Here is a 13,570-nt window from a genome sequence, read left to right as displayed (position 1 = left end):
TTGCTAAGTAGTACTAAATGTTCCCTTTTCTTGAAAGTCACAACTGTTGCAAGAGCAAGAAAAAGGTGAGACAACCATAGCGAGGCAGGTGTTGTCTAAAGTTGTTGAGAATTTGTTAGAAAACCATGTAAATAATTACCTCAGACTTGCCCCATCTGCACCAGCTCTATAGATAGATTCAGGGCTTCAGTTTCCAAATGCATTGAATTAAAGCTGCACTGAGCTCTTAAAGCAAAGCTAAAGTTCAGTAACATACTCAGTATATCTAGTTTGCAAAAATGACCAATAAAAAAAAGCTTTACAACAGCTGTATAGCTAAAACTATCCAGGGATATGGCACAGAATTAAAAAATTCTTATGAAACCACAGATCTTAATGAGACCTGGACTTGATCAGCACAATCCTACTTGAAAACTGACTCCAGAGAAATAATACTAGTAATAGACATATGGTTTGAAAATGGATGCTTTTGACATTAGAGGATACAATGAGCAGCTAATTCATCAGAGAAGTTTGTGCTTCCAGACTTACTCATTCAAATTACCATGGGCATTTGTTTCTCTCTAAACAGAATGACATGGGAGGCCAGCGAATGCTCGTCAATAAATGGACCACTTTCCTCAAAACCAGGCTAGTTTGTTCTGTGCCTGGGAGAAATGGAATTGATACACATTTTGATGAATTAGGTAAATATCCTAGATGGTAACAAACTTGAAACCATGAAAAAAACATATAACTTAATGATAATACATTTTACAGCCAAATATTGCACTTGTATTCATTATCAGGGAATGGTGGTTAGCATTGTTTCCAATGTATATGAAGTTGGAATATATATGGAGTTCACTATCATCAATTACTCCTTTATGCATTGCATTGCTTTTAAAGATTGTTTTAAAATCTGCATAAAATTAAATAGAATAAATGAGTCAAATGTGATTATGCTTTTAACAACCAATGAATTTTCTTTTGGGGGGGCTGAGAAAAGTAGTTTTTTAACAATAACATGGCATTTAAATTTTACAGAGGATGTGTTTTTGCTGCAAACTCGTGATAACAAAAATCCAGTGATATTTGGCCTCTTCAACACTACAAGGTAAACAACTAGAAGAAATAATAGCAGCCATAGAGGAATGTTTGAACAGTCTATTAAAAAGATAGAAGCTGGATGATACCTATCCCTTAGCAAATATATAGTAAACAGTTGAATCTCAGCTCTCTATTCACAGTGGGCTTCCTTGCTAATGTAAAAACTTCTCCATAACACTCAGGGGCCTGAAGTGTCATTCTGTGATTCAGCATATCTGGATCACAAATTAATTAAATGTTTCTCAGCTTGACAATTTCCTGTGTCAAAGTATATGCATTCCTGCATGCTTATAAGAACAGCATCTCAGAGCCACCTGTCTTCCTTCAAGAGCTCCACTGTAATTCAAGGTTAAGTAGATAGCAACTTAAATTCCTACTGACTTCTTAGTGAAGCCTAAAGTACCAGATGTGTTGTTGCTGGTGGCCTCCTTTTCCTTTTCCACTGCAGCCTGGTTCAAGTGCAAGCACACAGTACTCTCAGCTTAGTTTAGGATGTAACTGCTAGAAAAGAGCACCTGTGCTTTTGCCATTTTCTCCTGATTTATTATTTTTATTAGTAACAGAAGGCAGATCTGCTCCTCTAGGATTGCAGACACCTGACATTTCCTACTGGCTCTCAATGCCAGCAGAGAAAGGTGGGCACCTAATTAAAATTATCTGGATCAACTTCTGCAGTCTTCAGAAATAATTTCTTTGTAGAGAACATTGATCCTTCTTTAAAAAAAATTAAAAAAACCAAATTCTTTTATGGAACAAAATAAAAAAATATTAGAATAAAGTGTAAAAATAAAATAGAAACTTTTATCTGGATTGTTCTACATAAAGTGATCTGTTCTAACTAATAATACCAACTAACATTCCCACTCAATAGAAAAAGGACTCATTTTAGGATTGTTCACTTTAGTCAGCATTGGTTGGTTCCCATCTTTCCAAGCAAAAACAGTAGGAAAAATTTTGGAGAAGGAAAATGATTAACTGTTTAAGTCACTAATCAAAGACATACAGGATCTGAGTTCAGACTGTTGTGCTTCCTCTGTGTTTCTAAACAAGTAATTTAGAGTTTGTGTACACCATCATCAGATTTTGGCATAACAACACAGAGCTTCCTTGGAGAAATTTTATGAATATAAACACATTAAAGACTTTTAAAGATCATTGGATGCAGTATTTAGAAGAAAAGCATATAGGAAAGAATAAGCTGTGTTTTCTCCCTGAATACTCTTGAAATGTGACTTGGTTTTAATTACATTATAATTCCAGTATTATATGGACAGAATGTGACATACTGCTTTAATAATGTCTTTAAATTTTACTTCATAGCAATATATTTAGAGGATATGCTATATGTGTTTACCACATGGCAAGTGTCCGAGCAGCTTTCAATGGACCATATGCTCATAAAGAAGGACCTGAATACCACTGGGCTCTCTATGAAAGAAAAGTACCTTATCCTAGACCTGGTTCAGTAAGTACAATCTATTTTCCACTGCTTTGCTATGTAAAAGATTTTGGAAAGAAAAAGCAGACTGCTGCTAATGTAAAATCTTCCCGACTTCACAGTGCAGGATATAGTCCTTTGACTATCTACATACTCCAGCTACTCCTGGAGAAGTGTGGAGTGGCTCAGCAATAGGTTTAATCAAGTACTAGAACCTTACATTTCCCAGAGGAAAATAGTGGGATCAAGTATATACAATTTTTCAAAATCCTGTTGGGACATGATTTTATCAACTTTGTGTAAGGGTTCTAAGGTCCCAAAATTAGGACCCCAGGCAAAAGGGATAGAAAGAGGTGGCTCTAGAAGGTGGGTCAGATGCTGTATTCAGAAACAGTAAGTGCATTACCTGTGAAGGAGCCTCACTTTCTTTCTTTTGTGTGGTGAAACTGGGACATTTAACAAGTGTAAAAGGAAGAAAAGGAAGAGAAAAAAACAAAACAACACAAAACAAAAGAGAATCCACTATTTTAATGTCAGGTGATTCTCATTCCTTTTTTCCACCTCATTTTCCAAAAGGATCAAATTTAAATACTTCTGTAATTTAGATCAATGCACAGGTAAGAAATGAGACATATTTTAATAAAAGTAACTAATCAGAATAAATGCATTTGTAGTCAAGGAGCGAATTCTCCATCATTCAAAGCCCTTTGCTCAAGATTGGTTCTTTCTGGAAGCAATGGTCTGGTACCCTCACAATTCACTGATTTCCTTTCAGACATCACAGAGTAAGATTTTACTACTCTTCAGTCAGGTTCCTGAGCTTATCAACATTCTTGTTCTGTACCCTTTACAAAGAATATAAAAATATTAAAACAACACTGTAAAAAACCAAACTCAGAAAAATCACTCACACTTTTTATTAATTTTCACACAAGTTTCTTTATAAAAAGAATTATTTTTCAATGATGATTAATGGAAGGAAAGAAGCAAGAAATATTTTGGAAATGCAATTAGATGGGAATTAGTGTAGTGAGCATTCAGCAACTATAGAGGTGCAGTAATGTAGAGAGTTGTTCCTGTCTGGTACTTAGATTTCTGGAGGAAATCACAAACTCATGATCTAAGTAACAAGTAATTAACTTCTACAAGGGATTCCTAATTCTTATGTTGTTTTCTCAAGGACATCACAAGTAATCTTCACCTCAAGCCGTTTTCCCATTTTAGTGTCTTTTTAGGTGTTTCTGCGGCTTCTGTGCCAGGGCTCTCACATCCCCACTCAAGGGGTGAGGAGAGCACCTGCTGGTGCAGGTTGAAGGTGCTCTTTGCATTGCAGGGCCTGTCACCATCTCACAGAACAGGCACAGCCAGGCCTTCCAGAAGGAGGCAGGCAATGCCAGGCTAACTCAGGGAAGTAAAACATCCAGGAATTCTTTTTTGCCCCGTATTTTTTGGGATTACAACTACCTACCCACCCATGGCAATTGTCATGTGCTGCAAAGCTGCTTTTGTTTACACTCATGAAGGTCTATCCCTTGTCATTGGGCAGATTTCTAACTCTGAGCAAAGACATTTCTAACAGCTGCTTGTCTAAATCCACCCCTCCCTCTCCCCGTCGAAGTTTCCACACTTCACCTCTTAATCTCCTCTCAGGCTAGGGGCTCACTCTCTTGATATTAAAGGTGGAATAAACAGTTGCTGGATGTTCCTTTCAGTGCTGTTTTCCCTTTGATAATTGAATCAGTATTCCCCTTTATACTAAAAACAATCATTTCCAGAAATAAGCATTGCACACAATTCATTTATCACCAGATCTCAGGAATGAGAGGCGTGTTATCTTATCTGCTCCATTCCAGTGAAGTTTTTCTCCTTGTAGTATGATTTCAAATTAATGTCCTTTCTCATTTAAAATTAATCATTTAAGATTAATATTTTTCTCTACTTCTCTTGGGGTTACAGACGTAAGTCAAAATGTAGAAGGAATTGTTCAAAAAAAGAGATTATCTAAGATTTAAACATTATGGATATGATTTGAACATCTTGGCCAATGAACTACTCCTGTAGCACTACTGACATCAATACCAAATACTTTTTTGTTTGTTTGACACCAATTGAAGTCATTAGTATTGAGTCAGGATAGAAAGACAGGTAAATAAATTATAGCATTTTGGGAAAAATGGTTGAATTCAAAGGAATTGTTAGTTTCATATTTGATATTTTGTATATCAAATGTATGGGTTTTGCACTTCTACCAAATAATGAGACAGTACCATGCATGGATTGCAGAATGGCTTTATATTTTGCAAAGGTGGTACAACCCAAGTTCTTTAAGTGGTATTCATTTTTTTCTGGGCAGTAGAACACCTCACATATGTTATTTGGACTAGCATTAAACACAGGCATGAATTCAGTATTAATGACTGCAGTTATTACATTGATATCTCCTAGCACTGAAGATTAAATGGTGTCTTTTTGGCAAGAAGGAGAGAGCACAGCACCAGCACTTCGGCAAGGTTGGCAATGATTTTTAGAGAGGCTGCCCTAAGTTCCACTTGCTTTCAATGCTTCTCTTCCTTGCCCACGTTTGGGTCAGACTAGAGTGTCACCTCCCCAAAAAAGCAAGGCATAGGAACTGAAAAAGGAGCAGAAGAGTGCAAGTAATTTCCCAATATCAGGGGAAAATTAGCTGAGGAAGCAGTTCTCTCCTGGGTGCTAATAGATTTAACCATGGTTTTCTTTATATGTTGCAGAGCTCATCAGAGGCTGAAGTAAATGGCTCTGCCAGCTAACAGAGCATTAACTGATTCATTTTTAGCTACTCATTTAGGGCAGAGTTTAGAGGTCTTTTCAATGTTTATGCAGTAGCATGAAGAAAAATTGTGTAGCGGGCTGCAGCCAAGTGTTAGGTTGCACACTCCAAAGAATGTGCAGCATGTTGGTAAACTAAATCCCACTACCTTTCCCATTACAGGAGTTACACTGACAAGAGGCCAAAAATAACCTAATGGGCATCTCTGAGAATCAGCACTCATTGATGTTAGGTACTGAATGAGTAAAGAATAAGTCTATAAGGAATGAGAGTAGAGCTTAAAGCTAAATAAACAGAAAGCCACTGTTAAGAGTCACACAGGTTCTGACAGACTCCACAATCCTCTGCCATAATCTCTGCTGGTTCTTTTAGTTCATTTAGGCTGTTTTGCTTCTGGAAATGACATCACCTACATCAAAAGTGGTGTTGATAGACTTCAGAGACAGCTGCCTCTACTGTTTCCTTTCTAGACTACTTGATTTTATTTAATTAAAATGAAAAGCCTGTGAATGATTATTTTTATTAAATCTCTCCAGGACCAGAACTTTGCAAAGGGAACCTGGCAATGCCTATACACGTGATATGCAGTGCAGTGCATGGGAAGCACAGGCTTAGCCTGTCTTCATGCTCCAGCTCTGTCTCTTTATTGCAAACAGCTGGTGAAATTTCATCACTAGGTTGATTAGACAATTACTTTCAAGTCAACACTGAACAAATACTTTCCTGTAGCTAAGCCCAAAAAGTGGAAACAAACATTGCCCCAGCTGACAAGTGCAGGAGTTTGTTATTGTCGATTACAGCTGACCACAAGTTTAAAATTACTGTTTTCAGTAAACATAAGGAGTATTTTATTTCGTTTTATTGATCGAAAAATCCAATTTAAATAGAGAAAGGCTGCTACTGTGGCTTTGCTTGAAATGCTTCTTAAAACCGCACTGTCTTATGAATATTTGCAGAAAGTAAATGGTTACTGAGATATTTCCAGCTTGATCATAACTGGTTTCAATTAGACATCATGAAGCAAATTGGAAATGTAGGATCTATGTTCAGTTGGGAAACACTATCTCACTCACAAAGCATCCTAAAATTAACTTCTCTCTTTAATGCATTAAATTATCTCTAATTGCATATTTGACTGAAGGAGTAAGCCTCTTTTAATCAGTCATTGACATAAAGTTTATTTGCTTTGCAAACTGGTAGATTGATCAATGCAAACATTGGTATTTGAAGCTAAACTGTGATATATAATACTGTCATCTAGAGTCAGGAATTAGAATCAAACATAATACTATTAGAATGCCTAAAATCAAGAATTACTGTTGCTGATGGCATAATTTTTGAGTGTGTTTAGTTTCTTATGGTAATATATTTTGCAATCAAAAAATAATAAGACTAGAGATTGATTTCAAGCATTAGTGTTCTGCTGATTTTGCATGGCTGTTTCTGTACTGGGATAGAAAACTCTTTTCTTCTCACTATGTCAATGGCCATTTCGATTACATCTTCAATATGAATTTGGGGAAGACATAAGCACTATGGCTTTTGTCAAAATCTAGAAGTGTTACTCTTTATTCTGCTCTTAGTATGCCAAAAGGGAGGAACTTCGTTCTAAACATGACAGTGTCAAGGCACTGTTCAGCATTTCCTTTCTTCTCATGATTAATAATCCACACATGCATAAAGTACAGAGTTCACTGTCCCAATTCTCACTGGGGTCTTCTGCGCTTGGTTTTCTGTAGACTTGTCTTTATGCCTAAAAACAAGACCCTCTTCTGACAATTTCTTGGGCAAACCTTCAGGATAATCTGTGTTCTATGTTTTTGCAGTGTGCCAGCAAGGTGAACGGTGGGCTGTACACTACCACTAAAGACTATCCTGATGAAGCTGTCCATTTTGCCAGGAGTCATCCACTGATGTATCAGCCCATCATGCCTGTTCATAAGAAACCAATACTAGTTAAAACAGATGGAAAGTACAATCTTAAACAAATAGCAGTGGACAGAGTGGAAGCTGAAGATGGGCAATATGATGTTTTGTTCATTGGCACAGGTAAATACAGAAAACAAGAAAGAATTTTTACATTTACAATTTAGTAAGTTGTTTTGTTGGTTTTTTTCTCCAGGATGAAGCAAATCAATACAACATTCCTTTTTAAAAATTTTTCCTTTCATGCCTGTGCCAGTCTTCACCTTACAGAGGATGTTAGTCATTCTAGACATGTGCTTCATTGTGATGCTAACATTATATAGGAAAGTAATTGCAGGGATACCTTTAAAGACTAGCAAGATAAACAACTATAGGATTCCATTTTAATTTCTTTTCTTTTCAAAAAAGAACATTAAAAAAAATTGCAGGACAACCAGCCTTATTTTTTAAACTTCAGAACACAGTGATGTAGCTGAGCTGAGACTTGGAGACCTGAGAAAAACAAAGGTGATATGATTTCTAAAAATATCAGTTCTAGTTATTGGCTTTATTCCACAGTTTCTCTTCCTCAGTTCTGAAGACAACAAGTCTAGCTGATACCATTAAAAAAAAACCTGCCAGCTTCCAGATTTGGGTTAAAACACAGCTCAAGCAAGGAAGGAGGAAATGCCCAATTTTAAAAAACCCAAAACTGTTAGAATTTCCTGCCAAGTTTTCTTGTCTTTCTTCTGTGCCATTTTATTAAAATATAGAGAGCTTGTTTAACAAGAATTTTTAAACATCTTCCTAACAAACACAATAAAGGCAAAATATAACATACAGCTGCACTAAGTCTAAGAAAGCAGAGAAAAAATAAATACCCTAATGGTATTTGAAAAATAAAAAACAAAATAATAAAACAAGAGGAAATGCTGGACCTAGACAAGACTTAAGTCACATCTAATCTGTCTGGGAAAAAAAACCAGGGATTCTTACATTCACATTTAATCAGTGTAACAACAGGAGTGGTATCACAAACCATTTTGACCATTTTGTCTAGGAAAGAAGTTGCAGTGAATTATTTTTACTAATGAAATTCCTCTGATAAGTACATTTCAGTGTTGAGAACATTCTAAAAAAGCATGTTCATAGAATAGCAAAGTCTTATTTATATTAGTTTTGTTTTCTAAGGTTTTGAATGGCCTCAGTATGATCTGGGTAAAGGACTTACTGTGGTCTGTAAAACCCTGTACAATGTGTCACTTATTTCTGTACAGCAGATTGTACAGTGTACATTCTTTATATTTTCTCCTTGAATTTCTGATTGAAACTGCATCAGATATTCTTGTACACAAGTCTTCTGTTCATCAAAGTTGAATCCAAAGGGGCTTAAGTGTGTGCTTTAGACCTGTGCAAGATTGGCCCCCAACAGCTGCCAAGTGTTCTCAAGCTGTCTGATCTCAGGTGATATGAAATTCCAGCAAAAGAATTTGGGTTTTAGAAACTCTGAAATGAAACCTGCAATCACTATTCCAGCAAAGCTCCCATCAGAAAACTCATGGCTTCTTTGGACAATATAATGTTAAGAAAGGGTTGATATATCTTTTTTAATCCCAGTCCAACACCTGTTGTGTAACATAAGTAAGCAGCATCTTAAAGTTGAGAAAGTTTCCTTAGGGTAGCAGTGCAGGTTAGAAAGGTTCATCAAAGGCAAAGCCTGAACATCAGAGCTTTTACATGTCTGTCAGCAGGATTTGAAGAGAGACTTATAAAAATCAGAGCTTGGAATACAAATTTTTTCCCTGTTCTACTACAAAATGGTTGCCTTTGATTACATATTCTCTTTGAAAAATGGTGTATGACCCCAGTTTAATGGTTCCTCTTTTTGTTTCAGCCTTTTGATCTTTTGCTGTACATTTTCCCCAGTGCTTCCCTGCTTAATATTTCCCGTGTAAATGAAAGATGACTGAAAGTAAGAGAAGAAAGGAAGTGATATTTGCCATTGTTGATGACAGATTTTCAGATTAAGGACAGCAAGGCTTTCCTATTAATTGCCCGCAAGGAAAAACCAAAGTGGTGGAAGACCAGATGTTATTTGTGTGTTTTAATTTCCTGCAAGAGTTGCAGTGACAGAGAGATTGATAAATCTAAATCCAATGTGCCTTGGTCTTTTTGAATGTGCATCTTATATTTTAGTTCATCTCCCTTTGACTAACACCTTCAGCTCAACAGCAGCTCAGTGTTTCCTTAGAGGAGGGTGAGAATTGTGCACTATGAACCTCTGAAGGTTTTTGTACTCTTGCCTGGGTGAATGGAGCTGCTGTCAGCAATTAAGGATATTAGTAGTTTCCTATCTAGTGTAAACACTTAGGTCCTATAATTAAAGCTACTTTACACTTGCTTGCTTCAATGCACTAGGCTTCCACCTACTCCCATTTCTTTTTCTGAAGTATGGTCACTCTCTGTGATCCTTTTGCTATTCACAAGAGGTTATGACCCAGTGTTTGAAAAATACAATTAATTATGTCTCTTACAAATGTCTAAGTTGACTCATTTGAGGGGGACAAATTGTCAAATATTACATTTTCTAAGAGTAAGAATCCTCATTAGTGAAAGCAATATGTAACTATCTTTTCATATTTATACATTTCAATCCCTTATCAATTTGAAGTAGTCATTTCAGGTATTTGAAGGCCATATAAATGTTTCAACCAATCATAACCTTTACTTTTGTTTTGTTTTAAATTTATATTCAGATAATGGTATTGTGCTGAAAGTCATAACAATTTACAATCAAGAGACAGAATCAATGGAAGAAGTGATTCTTGAAGAGCTGCAAGTATTCAAGGTGAACTGTGCTGTATACGAAGTATATACACAAGTCTTGAATTTTCTGCAGAATTAAAATATCTAAAAAAAGTCTGAGGATAGTGAAATATATAATACCTGTGTGCAAGAAATTTTCTAAATATCTAGCAATTTTATGACAGAAACCTTCATTTTCAAATGAAGTTTTTCTAATGGCCCAAGTACCAAAGCATGTTGAAGCAAATCACAACTACTGCCTTTCTATTTATGTACTTGGACATTGTAGTGCAACTTTTAATTAGAAACTTACTGAATTTTGTTTAATTCTCCCTCATATCCAGTTAAGTAATTAAAAGAGTATAACTGCACACATAAAAATGTGCAGTTATACACTTTTAATGCAATCTTGGAAACTTAAATGAGGTCCAAATATAAAAAGCCCAATCCTCAGAAAGAGTGAATCAGTTAATCTGTCTCTGCAGTGGGCAAACCTGGGCCCTAGTGAGGCAGAACGCCATTCTGCTAAAAATAACCAATGTCTAAAGCTCAGTGCTTGGCACGTGACAAAGCTAATATTATAAAATTCTCTTACTGAGCATTCTCATCATGCCACATCAAGCAGGATGCTAACCTGCTTCAAACCAATGGGAAAATCTAATGTCTAAAGTTAGACATTTAAACCTGGTACGTGAATTTAGGCAGTGTAACTATTGACTTGTTGCCTGGGGGGAAAATCACAGAATTTGCTCTTCTTGATTAAGCTACTTTTCAACTGAACTATGAGGGGCTATGTATTGCTCCAAGCAATCTGAGCAGAGGGTAGTGAGGACAAAGTAAAAGAAGGAATTCCTGCTATTTTTATCTTATCTTCAATGAATGTTTTGTTATAAAAAACACTCCACTTATCACTCTCAAGCAGGACAAAAGAGATTCAGTGGTGGCAAGAGCTAATGTCATGTTTGACAGGGAAATTGTAGTGTTCCTGTAGCTCTGATAATCCTGGATTAAGTGTTGGCTGGTTGTTTCTAAATAAACTGTTTTAAAACAATACTTCTGAAAGTCACAATTTCCTCATATCTTTCTTAAAGAAAGTCAAAGTATTTAGCAAAGCTGAATGCAATAAGTAAATATCAATCCTATTTTACCTGATTTATTTCCATAGCAAAAAGATACTCTTTTTTCTAACCAAGCAAGTATTTCCTGTTTTTTTAGATGCCAGTTCCTATTATTTCTATGGAAATCTCTTCAAAAAGGGTAAGTATTTTACAAGTTTGAAATGTGACAATTGTGACTCAAATGCAATAAAGCTGTAAACTTCACAGAGGTAGATGCATAGATACATAGGCAGATGTACATCATCTATAATGAGATCTGGTTGGATACATGTAATCCTTTGGTAACAAACTCTTGGTTATATGTTCTGTTTCTTTATAATGCATTTATGTTTTTCAGTTCTAATGTTAAATATCCTTAGTTCACAATATCATGCATATCAACGGAAGTAAAAACTAATCTGTTTCATAAATTACTGTCATACTAGGGATTAGCTTGGTGGATGGATATAGCAATTCACAGAAAAGTTCTTTTTTGATAAATGCAGGCAGACTTCAGCCCCGTGGGGATATCAGTGCAAAAAGAGCCTTGCTGGCTCTCCCACATATTCAGTTGCCCTATAAGGCTGTTTGGATCTGAGTCCTTTTTGAGTTTCTGCAAGTATCTTCTGATATCAACAGCCAATTTATTACTCTTGTGGTTAGATTCTTATCCTTATCATATCATCGTATCGTCTCAGCATGGAGCCATTATAAACATCTGAGGACAGTTATGTCTTAATGTTAAACATGTCCAGCAGTGATTTTAGACATCCAGTGCAATGTAGGTGCGCATAAACACAGTGAAACACACATAACAAAGAATGAAAACTGCAGTTTTAGGAGGTGTGAGAGTGCCTCAAAAGGTTATTTTAGTCTTGGTGTCTAATCAACTTGCATTCTTCTCATAGGTAATGCAGAAAGTCAAAGTTCTGTGATGCTAATTCAGAGGAGGATTTGGGTCTAAATATTTTGAATTATTTCCTACATCAATCTTTCCTCATGGACTGTGACAGCAGCTCTGGAGACTAGATTGTCTAACACTGCACCTAAGAGATTATCTGGAGAAAGGCTCTCTGTCATTTCAGATGTTTGCCTTACCTTTAACTCTCAATGAATTGTCATGGTTAAAGGGTTGTGTTGGAAGAGTAAAAAGGACATATCATAAAATTTGAAGTAGCATTCCTCCATTATATTCAGCTCCCAAGAGGGCTGCTAACTACTAATTCAAGGTATATCTGGAAAATCTGGAGAGAACTTTAAAAAAGACACCAAAGCAATCCAGCAGTTGAAGAGTAAAACTCCTTGTGAGAAGTAAAAGTAGCTTAATTTTTTTCAAAATATCAAAGAGAAGACAGAGAGAGAACAGGAGAGTCATATATAAATGTTTTACTGTGTGAAGTAAATGGCATGTATGAGGATTCTTAAACATCAGTGGCAAAGCAGTATCAGATTAAATATCCAAGACCAGCTTCTTGAATGTAGATAAATTTATTCTTGAATTAGGATACAGATTTTTGATACTGAGGACAATTAAATGTTGGAATAAGTGTTAAGGACAGAGTTGGTACCAAGTAATTTTGTCTTTAAAATCAGCAGGAATATAACTAGTTGAGTAGATGAGAAAAAAATTATGTACCTCAAGCATCTTCACTGATCTCTTTTGAACTTGGAGTTACTGAGCCTGTGGAGACCTCCTTGCTACCTATGTCTCCATATCCTTATAACACTGACCAGTCTTCACCAAGTCATGGTACATAAAATATCAGATTTCAGGGCTGAGCTAGTTATCTGCAGAGACTGGGAAAGAATGTTCTTTGATGTTTAGTTGGCTAGATATCAGATGCTTCTTTTCCCTCCTATGATTTACCAAGACTTAAAGAAGTCTTTACCCCTGCTAAAAGATAAAAGAGAAAATCTCATCTCGTATGTCTCATTGAAAGTGTTGTTCATGCCTTCTGGGACAATCACACTGCAGTGCTTGCAGACAAAGAATTCCCCTCAAACAAGTATCCTAGGTTTTTTCTTCATTCCAGTTGGCAGATTGAGTTCCTGCTACTATCGTCTGGTTTATCTCACCAGAAAAATTCTTCAAGCACTGCTGTTAACAGCCTCTCCTAATTTCTTCCCATGGCATCTCTGAAAGTTAAATTTCTGTGATCTAAAGAGATATGAGAGGTATAATAAGAAACAAGAATGGACTACCTGGATTAAAATCTTTATTTTGTGATAGACTAAATGAGATGTCAGTATTTTCCATCTTTAAGTAATTTTCAAATACCAGATTTTGAAATCTTGGTTGAAGAGTAGGAATTATGACTAAATTTGGCCATTAGGATGAGCACAGCTTAGGAATCTTTTTTCTGACTGGTAAAACTGTGGAAGTGAGCTGTGCATAAGCAGTTTCTATTGCAGTGCACAGTGAATACTTCT

The 13,570-nt window shown here is 36.0% G+C and overlaps 1 protein-coding gene across 1 annotated transcript in view; it reads left to right on the top strand.

Annotated features, from left to right (window-relative positions):
* Positions 1 to 13,570, top strand: part of SEMA3E (semaphorin 3E) — a gene marked incomplete at its 3' end in the record, with an annotated part of 131,532 nt that overhangs the window by 107,688 nt on the left and 10,274 nt on the right. Inside the window, exons 9-14 of the mRNA XM_082280620.1 lie at positions 572 to 686; positions 1,027 to 1,096; positions 2,410 to 2,554; positions 7,160 to 7,382; positions 9,995 to 10,086; positions 11,259 to 11,300. Coding sequence (XP_082136746.1) covers positions 572 to 686; positions 1,027 to 1,096; positions 2,410 to 2,554; positions 7,160 to 7,382; positions 9,995 to 10,086; positions 11,259 to 11,300 — 687 coding nt within the window. The remainder of the gene's footprint in view (positions 1 to 571; positions 687 to 1,026; positions 1,097 to 2,409; positions 2,555 to 7,159; positions 7,383 to 9,994; positions 10,087 to 11,258; positions 11,301 to 13,570) is intronic.

Source organism: Coloeus monedula (assembly GCF_965178545.1).
Source record: "Coloeus monedula genome assembly, chromosome: 4".
Lineage (NCBI taxonomy): Eukaryota > Metazoa > Chordata > Aves > Passeriformes > Corvidae > Coloeus > Coloeus monedula.
Note: the sequence above shows the minus strand (reverse complement) of the source record. Positions and strands in the feature narration are given on the sequence as shown.